Source organism: Pyrus communis, chromosome 11 (assembly GCF_963583255.1).
Source record: "Pyrus communis chromosome 11, drPyrComm1.1, whole genome shotgun sequence".
Taxonomy (NCBI): Eukaryota; Viridiplantae; Streptophyta; class Magnoliopsida; order Rosales; family Rosaceae; genus Pyrus; species Pyrus communis.
In genome coordinates, this window is record NC_084813.1 from 20,748,029 (window position 1) to 20,761,298 (window position 13,270).

Genomic DNA, 13,270 nt, shown 5'->3' on the forward strand with positions numbered 1-13,270 from the left:
TTTGAGTTTTAATGAAAATGAAAAAATAAAAGGTAAAGTGAATAATATTATAATTAACTTTTTAGTGTGAAAATGTGATTTTTCGTTAAAATGAACAATAGTATAAACTTTTCATTAAAATTCCCAAAAAAAAAAAAATACGGACACTGGACTTTTAGGTTTTATGTTAACTTACAACGGGCTCCAACTATTTCATTTGGCCCATTTCTGTGTAGCCCTCAAAACCCAAAATGCCAAAACCCTCCCAACATTCTCAACTTCCCCACCCTAAACGCTGCCTATATATACAACCCAAATTCCTCAACCTTCTCATCCCCCTCCTCCCCTCTGCCTCCCCCACCAATACCTGCTGAAATTTTCTCAGATCCAAAATCTTGGGTTTCCAATCAAATTCAAATCCAAATTCATGCAGCTCTCTCTTTTTATGTATTGATTCAGAAGTGTGCGGTGATGAGGCTATTTTGTGGACTAGAGTTTATGATCTGGGTTCTTCTCCCAAAAGTTTGATTACAAACCCTTGGCTGTCTGAGCGCACCTTCTTCATCTGCTCCATCATCTTCCAATCTTCTGGTTTAAATAATAAATGCTTTTCAAAGATTGCCCATCTCATCTTTTTCGTTTTTAGCAATAACCCATAAAAAATTTCATCGAAATTTGTTAAATTTATTGATATATTTTTCTGCAAAGTTAGTGCTTTGTGGTGCAATTGGGGCTTATGATGATATCATACAATTATCTTAGCGGATTTCAGTGAGGCTTTAGGGTCAATGATCTGATTGTTACACACACTGAGGCTCAAATCTCATATGTTTTTGTGTATTTATTTTTGTTTAGATTAATTTCCTTTTTCTTTCTAAATTTTAAATTTTAAATTTTGAATTTGGGTTGTGGTTGCGATGATGAGATGAAACACTTGGACGTGTTTGGGGCAGTGGACGAGGCCTTTTCTGGGGTTCTTGCCGTGAGCTCATCTAACAAAACGACTTCTCCTTCCACTGAGCTTCCACTCCCCACAATATTTTTGAAATTATTTTAAATATTTTTATTAATTTGTGGATGAAATTGTAAGAAAGATTTGAAATTTGCGTCCATTACCAATTCGAGAGGATTATTTGGTTCCTCCTGATGTAATGGCTCGGACGCCAAATTGATTATTGCGGCTATTCTGATCAGTGGCTTCGCAATGCCATTGGATCCGGGAAACTCCTCATACATTAACACACTTCAAATCCTTACCAATTTCTAAAAGTGCTTTTGCCGATGGGTAAAGTGCTTCTGCGTTCTAAAATAGTCAAACCTTGGACAATGCGAAATAGTGAGATTGAGCTACTTGTACCAAGACAAGGATTGGAAACAAAACTCAGTATCCTTATCTTGATTTTGGCCAAAACGGCTGTAGCTAAATTGAAACAACTGAGAAGTTTACTGGCCGGTCGTCGTTTTCTGTCGACAGATCTGCTTACCGAGCTTCTAACATTTCCTCCTATTTTTCGTTCATAAAAAACAGATCTGCTTACCGAGCTTCTAACATTTCCTCCTATTTTTCGTTCATAAAAATTAGACCCCCTTACCGGTGATTAAACTTGCGGCGATAGGGTCGGGCGGTGAGACGATTGAAAATGTTGGACCAAAAGGTTAAGAGCCTTGGTATTTACAAAAGAGTTAATTAGATTTAAACGCTCAAAATTTGATTTTTTTTTTTTAATTAAACATTCATGCTGTTTAGAATTTTAATCAATGCGCCTTAGAATTTTGATCAAGGTCCTTTGGAACAAAGGGGGGTTGACCGTTGTAGGCAGGCAGGCAACTGCAAAATCCCATACAGATCCTGGGGAGGAAGGCAAAACCCAGTTGAGAAAAATTGAGGGAACAAATGAGAAAAAATGTAGCAATGGTTTCTCATTTTTAACCTAATTAGAGAAATAGTCTCAATTTTAATCAAGTTTAAACAATGATCTTTTGATTTTAATTCAGTTATAGCAATAGTTATTCTAACATGACTCATTTTGAAGAAATTTTAACAAAGTTGACGAAAAGGACTATCGATGCACAATTAAAGGATCAAGTTCAAGGATCTTTGCTATAATTTTCTTGTAGGAAAATGAATTCAAATATTTGGGTGGGTGGGAGGAAAAAAAAATCCAACTTGTAGCACATTTTGGTAATAATTTTGATTTTCTTGATTACTACTCAACAATGAAGAATCGATAAATTTTGTTTGAACTTATATAACCTCTAGCTATACCTAACTTAAACTTTAAATATGGGTTTTTTTTTATTATTTAAATCGTATTGAATAATTAACATCAAATAAGATAAAATTAACAGTAAAATTGTAATTAATCAATAAATCCACTCCTAATATTCAAACCCTACCATCGCATCAAACCTTATCATCACGTAATTTCTACATTTATTCTAGCTAAAATTTTAAGACGCTCTCATATGGAAAACAAACTCCTTTTGATATTAAATCCTCCAACTAAGATATGAATTAATTTATTCAAATTATTTTCATTTGATTTCAATTTTATTTAGAGTTTTCCCATCAATTACCAACATTTTAATGCAAATGCATAACTGCCTTGCAGTACAAGCCTGTCCAACATGCCAAGAGCAATCTTCCTAAGAATTAATGGTTTAAGTGGCAATAAACCGTTTGAGATTGGCCAATTGCAACTTCTTCCTTCGGAAATTAGATCTTAGCGTCAACAACTTGTCTAGAGAAATTCCAAACCAAATATCGAACCTCACAAGTTTGGAAAGATTAGAACTCTCGAGATATCATCTGTCCCAAAATCCCATCATCACTGTCAAGCCTCAATTTCTTATTCATTGACGGTTGCATACAACAACCTTCAAGGAAAAGTACATCCGCACTCAAATCGAAGACTCAGATGCCACTATGTAAGTAATCCTTTACCATAGTAGTGAAAATATGTTGAGCCCATGAGAGCATAAGTTCAAACTTTATCAGTGGCTAATCTAGCCTCTAATCTAACAAAATTTATTGTTTGACAAAAAAAATAGAATGGCACTGCATTTGAGGGGAGCCAAGGACTTTGTGGTCCCCAACTTCCAAACAAGCCAGCAAATGAATATAAGTAATGACAAATATGCAACAAAAGAAGAATTAAGCACGAGACAAATATGTGAGAGATGTTATTCTCTTTTACGTCTTGAATGAGTTGCAGAATACTAATTTTAGGTTAGTATTTTTAAAATGAGTGTAAAAATAAATTTATATACTGAGAGTAGTTTAGGTAGTAAATTTGAGATTAAATAAATATTGATAGTTTAATTTAAAAAAGAGGTTATATGGGTCAAATAAAATTTCCCTAAAGAATCACATGTATATTGGCTGGCCTTCAACCTCTCATTCAAGTGGTCAGTATTCAGTTTCTGAGCTCTACTTCCTCTTGGATGCAAGATAGATGCCTGATACTATGGCCGCCCCAATCACCGCCACACCCATAGATTTAACGATTCTCCGGGTGGAAACAAGGGACCTTTCTGTTGGAATTACCATAAGATCCTTCACCTGCAATACATGGAAAAACACAGAGCATGGAGGTTTAGAGAAATAATAAGTACTATCCAAACATAGCCAACAAGACTTTACATCAAATTTAATGGAAAATGACGAAGTTATCAACGAGAAATCAGAAAGCCAAGGTGGACCAGGAAACAAATCTAAGGTGCATGATAAGGAAAGGAACTGAATTGCCTGCATAATCACTTTCGACATGTAGGGATATGATAGAACTAGATAGAATTTAATACAACGGAAGGATTCACCAACCACAACAGGCTGCTGCCAATGCTTCTTAATTCCTTGGAGGTGCCCCTTTCCCACTACTGCAACTACTGAACGATTCTCGCTCGCAATTCTCAGTAATGTTGATGACATGTACCTAAACACCAACAGTTAAAAATCAGATCTACAAAATTATAAGAACTTATGCAAACGTGGAGGTTGGAATTAGATCATTCAAAATACTTAAAAGTTAAAATACGCCAATCACCATCACCACCATCACCATTTCCTACAATACATCTAATTAACTTGCTTTCTGGACACAATAACTTATCACTACTATAAACCATGGTGGTCAAATTGTTAGTACCAACACATCAGGAAAAAGAAATGACGACAAAAGGGCAGAAAGGAACAAAATTTGAAGACATGGCATCATCTTTTGATCTTAGCATTAGTTCATAGAATAAATAACTCAGAAGACTTACTGATCTCGTTCATGTACGAGTGTTTCCATTAGAGTTGGGTGCTCCTTGCTCATCTCTTGAATCACGAGAGTCAGCATGTCAACATCATCCATTTCCTTTAACTGAAGATACACAAGAACAAGTCATTAATTAATGAAACTAAACATTAGCAGCACAGAAGAAAGGTGGTTTCCTTTTAAAAAATCAAGTAGACATTTACCATTTTATTAAGAGAATCAGGGCTTGGTAGAAAGACTGCTTGAAAAAGCAAGGAATACAGCAGTTTTATCTTATGCCAAAGTGGCATCTTTGCCCATGTCCTTCGTATTGTAATCTGTTTCAGTCAGTGTAAAGTCATATCAAAGTAGTTCTTCACCAGGAAAATAATAGAGTCTGAAATACAGGTAGATATGAGTATGGAAAGCAAGCTTGTACACGATGAGTTATTATAGCAGGGTCAGTGTAAAAAAGAATAAAGAAACATAAACGTGAGACAATTAACATGCAATCGATGATAGAATTTTGAAATTGCCTCCAAATTTGCATGGCATGGAAATGAACGAGAACTTTGGGCATAAACATTCCGAAAGTCTGGTTTACGGTTTCATCTAAAGAGAATCTTGACAACAAAAAAGACAAAGCTTAGCATTCGATTGGAAGAAATATCATCCTAATCAGCCTTCAAAATAAAAATGCACTTCCATTACACATCAAAACTACTTGGGAGCTAATAAATGTTTCTTCATCTAAACGGTGAAATGTAGCAGGGGTGGCATAGGGCAGGCTGCAATTGATAGATATCAGGGCACCAAAAAGAAAAGGTATAATGTATTATACCTGAACTGGGCGATCACCAAGTATCACCCTACCACCATACTTCATTGCTTCTTCATATGCTACACGAAACTCAGCACCGGGAAACACCTCAAGCCTACTTGAAACCTAGCAAAAAAATTTACATGAAAATTACACCGCTTGAATATACTGAGAAAATATGGAAATTATGCTTGGCATAGTTGGACAATGTTGAAAACTTTCGGAATCATGAAAGTAAAATAACTTCGCTAGGAAGGATATGAAAACATGCCTTGGCAAGGAACCAGCTGTAAACAATCCCAAAGGCATTATGCTTTTTCTTCCACATTTCGATCATTTCTCCCATTGTCGGTACCTGAGGAACTAAATGCATTGGTAATCATCCTCGGTTATTCGAAAGTTAAGCGCAACCTGAACATAGATATTAGATTCAGACCTTCAAATTCTGAGGGGTGAGTGCAGTCACTCGACTCGAGCATAACTCCAAGAACACAACCTACATTCACCGCACGAAGTGCGTACACTTTATTATAATTTAGCATAATTTCATGACATTGTTATTGAAATTAACTCAATATAAGCCTTATTAAGCAAGTTTAAAAATGGATTAAGCACCTCTGGTTTCAAATAGCTGATCACTGCTTCAACTTCTCTGCACGATTCCTACAATTCACACACAGAACCAAAGACCAAAGCTTTCAATTCATATTTTTTCACCAACCAAACATAAACCAGAAAATTCGAATTTTCTCACCAACCAAACAGGAATTGAATTGTCTTACCACCGAAACATGAGCCGTTCCAACCAGGTGCACGTCGCAAACGCCGCCCTCAGCCGTGGACTCACAAGTGAGCACCACCACGCTCCTCGACAGCTCCTCAGGAAGAAACCTCCTCTGTTCGGAACTCTCAGCCTCGGCGGTCGTCGAAACATTGTCGTCGTACTCGTCCCTCGGCGCATCGACACCGACGATGCTATCGGACAAGTCCTCAATCGTTGGGTTCCCGACGTGGACAAAGTTTTCGGATGCCGCCGGGTTGGGCAAGGGTGATTCCGCATCCATCAGGGGCCGTATCGGGTCGCGCTGACGCGGACCGCCGGCGGTGGCAGAGGCCGCAAATCTGAGATTCCTTACGGTGGAGAATTGCGCGAGGGTGTTCGGAGAGCGGCGGAGAGAGAGGAAGACGCGGCGTGACTCGGGCGAGTAGAGCGAGGCGATCAGGCGAGTCGAGCGAATCATAACATCTCTGCCAAAGGACTGAACCGTACGTCACTGGAGAAATGGCTACATACGTTTTGTTGGGACACGTGTACGGTCAATGATGAAGTATATATGTGCAAAGGGCTTCACTTTCTTGGTCTGCAACTTAGCTCCTACGCTTCCGATATTCTTTCTGATCGGCGCGATGGCGGAGAGGAAGCTGTTCAAGATGAAGCTGTGCGTTTTGTATCAGAGTGGGCCGTGCGCTCGGCAAAATTTTTTCATCTAATTAGGGATTCTTCCATCGTATGAGTGGTTGAGACTTGAGAATATATTTATTCACTTGGTGCTTCTGCATTCGAATAAAAGAACCATCAACAAATCAAAAGTGCTTGTGACTATTTGTCTTCAAAGTTGGAATTTTCTGCTATTCTTCACAAAAGGGTATGGAAGATGCTTTCTTACACATGGAAAAAGAAAGGAGATATTTGAATGCTATCATTGAGGCGATTGGAAATATTGGACCAAATGTTTGAAAGTAGATGTAAAGCAAAACAACCCGTGTAAAACGAAAAATAACAAAGGCAGTTGCCCCTTGGAGGCAGCCTGGGGACTGCGAAAACACCCATTTGTCAGCCATTAAAACTTCACTCCAAGAGCTCCGGCCCCTTTTCTTCTCTAAGATCATTCACACCCATCATTCGATTCATGACCCCAACACCGCTTACGCTCTCTACCAGCTGGGTTTTAGATATTTGTGCACAAATCTTGGCACATAGAATGGGGATCCCCACCATTTGTGGCGAACTGAGTTTGACTCAGTTTTGCCTTTTGTTCATAATTTCCCAAAGCAATTGCATAAAAAGCAAGGAAAATAAGTCGAGAAAAATGGGTGAAGGGTTTTTACCTGGAAAACGGAAAGAGATCGAAGAATTCCATGCCTCGCCACGATATCCAGATTTGACATGAGCCGCCCAGCGCTTAGCTACGGCTACTCAATAGGAGTTAGCAAAGCCTTAATCCCCACGACTCACAAACACCCACACGCGCCTCTCTCTCTCTCGCCCCTTCCTTTGCGCGCTTTCTCTCCAATAAAGGGCATTCTAGTATTTTCATGTCAAGTTTTGGTTAGAATTATATTTGACAAGCACTTTCTCTCCAATAAAGGGCATTCTAGTATTTTCATGTCAAGTTTTGGTTAGAATTATATTTGACACGAGCTGCCAAGCGCTCAGCAACGGCAGCTACCCAATAGGAGTTAGCGAAGCCCTACTACCCCACGACTTACAAACACCCAATAGGAGTTAGCGAAGCCCTACTACCCCACGACTTACAAACACCCAATAGGAGTTAGCGAAGCCCTACTACCCCACGACTTACAAACACCCAATAGGAGTTAGCGAAGCCCTACTACCCCACGACTTACAAACACCCACATGCGCCTCTCTCTCTCCAATAAAGGGCATTCTAGTATTTTCAGCAATTATGTGCCCTCACAATGGGCTACCAATTATGTGGTTGAATTTCGCCTTTGACGAGAATCAAACTTAGGACTTCTCACTTACAAATAAAGAGGAATACAACTAGACTGTAATACTAAGTGACAATGATATTGTTAATTAGTTAAGATATGAGAGTTAGTCATATGCCCACTTCAAGCACGACTCTAGTTGATTTCAATCCACTAAGATCATAACTCTAGTTGACAATAAGAGGAGAGAATTTGACTCGAGCAAATCCCTTGACTGTAGGGATTAGTGGAGTCAGTTTTAATGTGAGATTAAGGGACTAAATCCTTGCATTCCATCTAGGAAAGGCACCCGAGTGGCAATAAGTTAGAAGATCACTAAACTAAGAGTTGGAGGAGCTTTCAGTTTTGCTATGCTGCCGGAAACCTTTGTTGGACGATCATGGCTTTTTACATACAGTCATGCTGAATGGTGATCAGAAATATTAACAAGCTTTACTTGCTCTTGGATGCAAAATAGATACCTGATACAATGGCTGCCGCAGTCACCGCCACACCCATAGATTTAAGGATTCTCCTGGTGGAAGAACCCGGCTTTTTTGATGGAATTACCATGAGATCCTCCAGCTGCAATACATGGAAAAACACAGAGCATGGAAGTTTAGAGATAAAGTACTATCCAAACATAGCCAACAATATTTCAGGTCCAATTTGATTAAAAAATGACAAGAAATTATAAATGAGAAATTGGATAACCAAGGCAGACCAGAAAACACATCCGCTTGCATAATCACTTCCGACGTGTAGGGATATGATACAACTAAATAGAATGTAATAAAACAGAAGGAATCACCAACCACAACAGGCTGCTGCCAATGCTTTTTAATCCCCTGGAGGTGCCCCTTTCCCACTACTGCAACTACTGAACGATGCTTGCTGGCAATTTTCAGTAATTTTGATGACATGTACCTAAACATCAACGGTTAAAAATCAGATCTACAAAATTATATGAATTTATACAAACCTTTGTTCATTTACTCTCTCCAACCTTCACAAGCATACGTGGAGGTTGCAATTAGATCATTCAAAACACTTAACATACGCAGATCATTATCACCACCATCACTATTTCTTACTATACATCTAACTAACTTGCAGTCTGGAGACAAGAGCTTATTACTATTATAAACCTTTGTGGTCAAATTGATAGTACCAACACATCAGGAAAAAAAAGGGAGTTTTAACGAAAAACCCATGCTACTGTTCACTTTAATGAAAAACCACATTTTTACACTAAAAAGTCAAACCTGATACTATTCACTTTATCCTTTATTTTGTCCTTATCGTTAAAACTCAAAGCTTTCAAGCCCTTTTCATTAGTTTTCCTAAAAAAAATTTGATGATAAAAGGTCGGAAAGGAACAAAATTTGATAACATGGCTTCATCTTTTGATCTTAGCATTAGTTCATAGAATAAATACTCAGAAGACTTACTGATCTCGCTCATGTACGAATGTTTCAACTAGAGTTGGGTATTTCTTGCCCATCTCTTGAACGAAAATCATTACGTCATCATCATCCATTTTCTCTAACTGAAGATAGGCAAGAACAAATCATTAATTAATGAAACTATACATTAGAAGAAAAGTGGTTTCCTTTCAACAAATCAAGTGCATGTTTACCGGAATACTAAGAGCATCATCACTTGAGAAAAGCAAGGAATACAGCAGTTTTATCTTATGCCAAAGTGGCATCATTGCCCGCGTCCTTCCTACCGTAATCTGTTTCAGTCAGTGTAAATTCATATCCAAAGTAGTTCTTCACAAGGAACATAATACAAAGTCTGGCATACAGGAAGATATGGTACAAAAAGCCAGCTTGTAAATGATGAGCTATTAAGCAGGGTCAGTGCATAAAAGAATAAGGAAACATGAAAGTGGGACAATTAACATGTGCAATAAATAATAGAATTTTGAAATTGCCCCCAAATTTGCAAGGAATGAACATGATAGAGAAAGAGAACTTCAGGCGTAAACATTCCGAAAGTCTGGTTTACGGTTTCATCTAGAGAGCATCTTGACATAAAAAATGATAAAGCTATAGCACTCGATTGGAAGAAATCTCATCATAATCACCCTTCAAAATAAAAATGCACTTTCAACACACATCAAAATTACTTGTATAGCTAATAAATGTTTCTTCATATAAAGGCGGAATCTAGCAGGGGTGGCATAGGGCAGGCTGCAATTCATAGAGGGCACCAGAACTATAAGGTATAATGTATTATACCTGCACTGGGCGATCACCAAGTATCACCTTACCGCCATACTTCCTTGCTTCTTCATATGCTACCCCAAACTCAGAACCGGGAAACACCTCAAGCTCACTTAAACCCTAGCAGAAAATTTACACGAAAATTACACCGCTTGAATATATTGAGAACACTATGGAAATTATGATTTAGCATAGTTGGATCAAAGATGAAAACTTTCCGAACTCACGATAGTAAAATAACTTTGGAGGATATGAAAACATGCCTTGGAAAGGATCCAGCCATAAATTTCAAGGGTATTATGATTTTTCTTCCACATTTCGATCATTTCTTCCATTGTCAGTTCCTGAGGAACTAAATGCGTTGGTAATCATGTTCGGTTATTCGAAAATTAAGTGCAACCTGAACATAGATTCGGACCTTCAAATCCTTCAAATTTGGAGGGGTGAGTGCAGCCACTCGACGCGAGCATAACTCCAAGAACACAACCTACATTCACCGCACGAAATGCATACACTTTATCATAATTTAACATAATTTCATGACATTGTTATTGGAATTAACTCAATACAAGCCTTATTAAGCAAGTTTAAAAATGGATTAAGCACCTCTGGTTTCAAATGTCTGATCACTGCTTCAACTTCTCTGCACGACTTCTACAATTCACACACAAAACCAAAGGCCAAAGCTTTCAATTTCAAATTTTCTCACCAACCAAACATAAACCAGAAAATTCGAATTTTCTTACTAACCAAACAGGCATTGAGTTGTCTTACCGCCGAAATGTGACACGTTCCCACCAGGTACACGTCGCAAACACCGCCCTTAACAGTGGACTTACAAGTAAGAGCTACCATGCTCCGTAACGGGTCGCTCTGACACGGACTGCCGGCGATGGCAGAGGACGCACATGTGAATTTCCTTGCGGCGGGGAAGTGCGCGAGCGTGTTCGGAGAACGGCGGAGAGAGAGGAAGACGCGGCGCGTGATGGAACCCATTTGGTCGGTAGAAAGGAGAGAAAAAGGAAAAATATAAATAAATTAAGAAATAAATGACAAACTATATGTACCGGAAAATGTTTCTACAAGCTCAAATATGAATGCACTAAAAAATAAAAAGAAAACTAATGAAAATTATTTGAAAATTTTAAGTTTTAACGATTAGGACAAAATAAAGTGTAAAGTGAATAGTATCAGGTTTGACTTTTTAGTGTAAAAATATGATTTTTCGTTAAAATAAACAGTATCATGAGCTTTTTATTAAAACTACCTAAAATAAATGACAAACTGATAAAAAGTTGGCAACCCATCCTAACAGTGTGATGAGGTAGTATTGTACTATTGTATCTATTGTTTCGTTTGACAACTCGATCTGTATTGACTATTTCAATCTCATATGATAATTTGTGCATCGAATAGTACTAGCTATTTTTGTCAGTTGTATTTCGCTTTGTTTTTGTTTATCATAATAAGCAGGGTAACAAGAACAGTAGAATTCAGTAACATCTTTGGTGTATAAACGATTGATTAGAACAATGCTGAAACAGAAATGGTAAACTGGGGAAGCACCAAGACATGCGGTTTCACCGGTGAACCAGCCACTTAACCACAGAATTATTGGTGTTTTATACTATTACAAAAGGATGAAAAGTACAAAACAATCTTCGTTTTGAATCCTCATGGACCTATCTAGCAATGGTTATGGCTCTTCTTCTGGGCATATGGGGCACCTGCACTTAAAACCATAATCTGCAAGTAATGCCTGTCTCTCTTCGTAAGGAAGGTCTTCATCTACATAAGAAATCGTAACCTGGAAAAATTCGAAGTGATCATCAAAATTTGAACAAAGTTCGATGAAACCATATCGAGACCTTATAATAGCATACTAGACCGGAGTTGCATGAATGCAGACGTGCAAAAATTATAAGGGAAATGCTTAAAAATTTGCAAATGGCGTTCACTTTAACTAGTGGTTTTGCATGAAGATCTCAGTTACCATATGGAACTGGGAAGTTTACGTACCTCCTCTCTTTTGAATGCTTTCGCGTTAGGACTACACGAATGATTTCATACGACTCTGCAAAGGACAGAACGCTGTGCCTAAAACAAAATTGAAAAGACATGGGAAGTTCAAAATTAATATATAACCGCTGCGCAAAGATGTATGCTCTAGACACACCAATGATGTCGCACTCCTAGTAAGAGTAATTCCACCGTGACAAGTTCACGCTTACTGAACACCCTTAACCCCAAAGAGGTAGTCCAGCATCGAGAATAAATGTGTGCACGCAGAAACAAGCATTGAGGTAGTCCAGCACCAAGAAGAATGAAGTACAAAAGAACAGACTGAAAGACTAACACAAAGTAAATTGGCGAACATTCAACGTATAATGGTGAAGAAACTGCAAAAGAGCATCAAACCCTGGCAACAAACTGAATAGTCATCACCAAGAGCATCGAAAAATGGTCGTGTAATATCCTCAGATTCTTTCTGTCATGAATAGGAGGGAACGGCATCAGAGCATTCAACTTTCGGAATATGTTGGGTGAAAAATATGACTTCTAACCTTTTCATGATTTGGAAGATCATCAATGTACAAAAAATAATCTTCCACTGGAGATGCTGCAACCAGATCACTGAAAACAAAGTGAAATGAAAGAAAGAGCCTGAGGACTCAAGCAAATTATATGAGCAATTTGACAAAGCGCGTGAATTGCTTCAACCACCATTGCCGGCACCATTTTGGATGCACGCACGGTTTACATATTCAACGGATGACAAGGAAAAGGAGAGAAATCTGTGACGAAGTGTGACTTGGAGATTATTCAACTCAAACATGCCAATTATATGGCCATAGATATCAAGGGAGAATACTGGGAAGAGTCAAGGAGTTCAAATTTACGAACTGTCAGAAATAGTAAGCATGATTCTAAAACAACCTATCGAGTGGAGAAAGTAGTACCGTGAATGCCAACTCTCTTATCCGCATCCTAAATGCAGCTTCATCAGAAGATTCAACGTCAAATGGCAAAGCAATGCAGTCCCACCACCACCTAAGAGCAAATAAAACGTTTATTATGCAACTGATGCCACCTAAAGTGGAAGACTCATTGAAGTGATGTCGTACGAAGTATACACAGTAGAAACTAGAAACACTCGGGTTTCGGACTGCTAATGGCGGCCAAAGCGTCAGTGGAGTTGCGCCTCCTTTACCATTTTGTAAGTTTTTTTTTTTTTTTGGAAAAACGATATTATCTACGGTAGGCTAAGCCTCACGATAAACTAACAA

At 38.3% G+C, this 13,270-nt stretch overlaps 2 protein-coding genes and 5 non-coding genes across 8 annotated transcripts; 5 read left to right on the top strand and 2 right to left on the bottom strand.

Annotated features, from left to right (window-relative positions):
* Positions 1 to 438: 438 nt before the first annotated feature.
* LOC137709612 (small nucleolar RNA Z157/R69/R10) lies at positions 439 to 537 on the top strand. The gene has a single exon (XR_011064900.1). It is a non-coding gene; the product is annotated as a small nucleolar RNA Z157/R69/R10 (small nucleolar RNA).
* A 172-nt stretch (positions 538 to 709) lies between these two features.
* LOC137709615 (small nucleolar RNA R11/Z151) lies at positions 710 to 797 on the top strand. The gene has a single exon (XR_011064903.1). It is a non-coding gene; the product is annotated as a small nucleolar RNA R11/Z151 (small nucleolar RNA).
* A 93-nt stretch (positions 798 to 890) lies between these two features.
* LOC137709616 (small nucleolar RNA Z152/R70/R12) lies at positions 891 to 1,004 on the top strand. Its single transcript, XR_011064904.1, has one exon. It is a non-coding gene; the product is annotated as a small nucleolar RNA Z152/R70/R12 (small nucleolar RNA).
* An 89-nt stretch (positions 1,005 to 1,093) lies between these two features.
* LOC137709619 (small nucleolar RNA snoR80) lies at positions 1,094 to 1,217 on the top strand. Its single transcript, XR_011064907.1, has one exon. It is a non-coding gene; the product is annotated as a small nucleolar RNA snoR80 (small nucleolar RNA).
* Positions 1,218 to 1,390: 173 nt separating this feature from the next.
* LOC137709618 (small nucleolar RNA snoR109) lies at positions 1,391 to 1,479 on the top strand. Its single transcript, XR_011064906.1, has one exon. It is a non-coding gene; the product is annotated as a small nucleolar RNA snoR109 (small nucleolar RNA).
* Positions 1,480 to 3,184: 1,705 nt separating this feature from the next.
* LOC137707574 (uncharacterized) lies at positions 3,185 to 7,386 on the bottom strand. 2 transcript variants are annotated; one of them, XM_068446473.1, is made up of 10 exons: positions 7,150 to 7,386; positions 5,823 to 6,594; positions 5,656 to 5,703; positions 5,477 to 5,536; positions 5,312 to 5,395; positions 5,062 to 5,166; positions 4,445 to 4,558; positions 4,246 to 4,346; positions 3,803 to 3,914; positions 3,185 to 3,541 (listed from the first exon to the last, which is right to left on the bottom strand). In XM_068446473.1, the coding sequence occupies exons 2-10, from the start codon at positions 6,279 to 6,281 to the stop codon at positions 3,410 to 3,412; spliced, it is 1,215 nt and encodes a 404-aa protein (XP_068302574.1). In that variant the 5' UTR covers positions 6,282 to 6,594; positions 7,150 to 7,386; the 3' UTR covers positions 3,185 to 3,409. The 2 variants fall into 2 exon arrangements, with proteins under 2 accessions (XP_068302574.1, XP_068302575.1); XM_068446474.1 differs by lacking the exon at positions 7,150 to 7,386 and having other exon boundaries at positions 5,823 to 7,051.
* Positions 7,387 to 7,907: 521 nt separating this feature from the next.
* On the bottom strand, positions 7,908 to 10,969 carry LOC137707577 (uncharacterized). The gene is made up of 9 exons (XM_068446475.1): positions 10,758 to 10,969; positions 10,590 to 10,637; positions 10,402 to 10,470; positions 10,211 to 10,327; positions 9,999 to 10,103; positions 9,392 to 9,490; positions 9,204 to 9,301; positions 8,568 to 8,679; positions 7,908 to 8,337 (listed from the first exon to the last, which is right to left on the bottom strand). Exons 1-9 carry the CDS (start codon positions 10,836 to 10,838, stop codon positions 8,206 to 8,208), a joined length of 861 nt encoding a protein of 286 aa, XP_068302576.1. The 5' UTR covers positions 10,839 to 10,969; the 3' UTR covers positions 7,908 to 8,205.
* Positions 10,970 to 13,270: the final 2,301 nt, after the last annotated feature.

What these genes read in the sequence shown, in the direction of transcription:
- LOC137707577 (XM_068446475.1), bottom strand. Translation starts at nt 10,838, where the DNA reads ATGGTAGCTCTTACTTGTAAGTCCACTGTTAAGGGCGGTGTTTGCGAC. An exon ending in TCCAAAGTTATTTTACTATC is followed by an intron (nt 10,104 to 10,210) that starts GTGAGTTCGGAA and finishes ATTTTCTGCTAG; the next exon opens with GGTTTAAGTGAGCTTGAGGT. An exon ending in TTCGTACATGAGCGAGATCA is followed by an intron (nt 8,680 to 9,203) that starts GTAAGTCTTCTG and finishes GTTGATGTTTAG; the next exon opens with GTACATGTCATCAAAATTAC.
- LOC137707574 (XM_068446473.1), bottom strand. Translation starts at nt 6,281, where the DNA reads ATGATTCGCTCGACTCGCCTGATCGCCTCGCTCTACTCGCCCGAGTCA. An exon ending in TTGGTGATCGCCCAGTTCAG is followed by an intron (nt 4,559 to 5,061) that starts GTATAATACATT and finishes TGACTGAAACAG; the next exon opens with ATTACAATACGAAGGACATG. An exon ending in CTGATTCTCTTAATAAAATG is followed by an intron (nt 4,347 to 4,444) that starts GTAAATGTCTAC and finishes GTGTATCTTCAG; the next exon opens with TTAAAGGAAATGGATGATGT.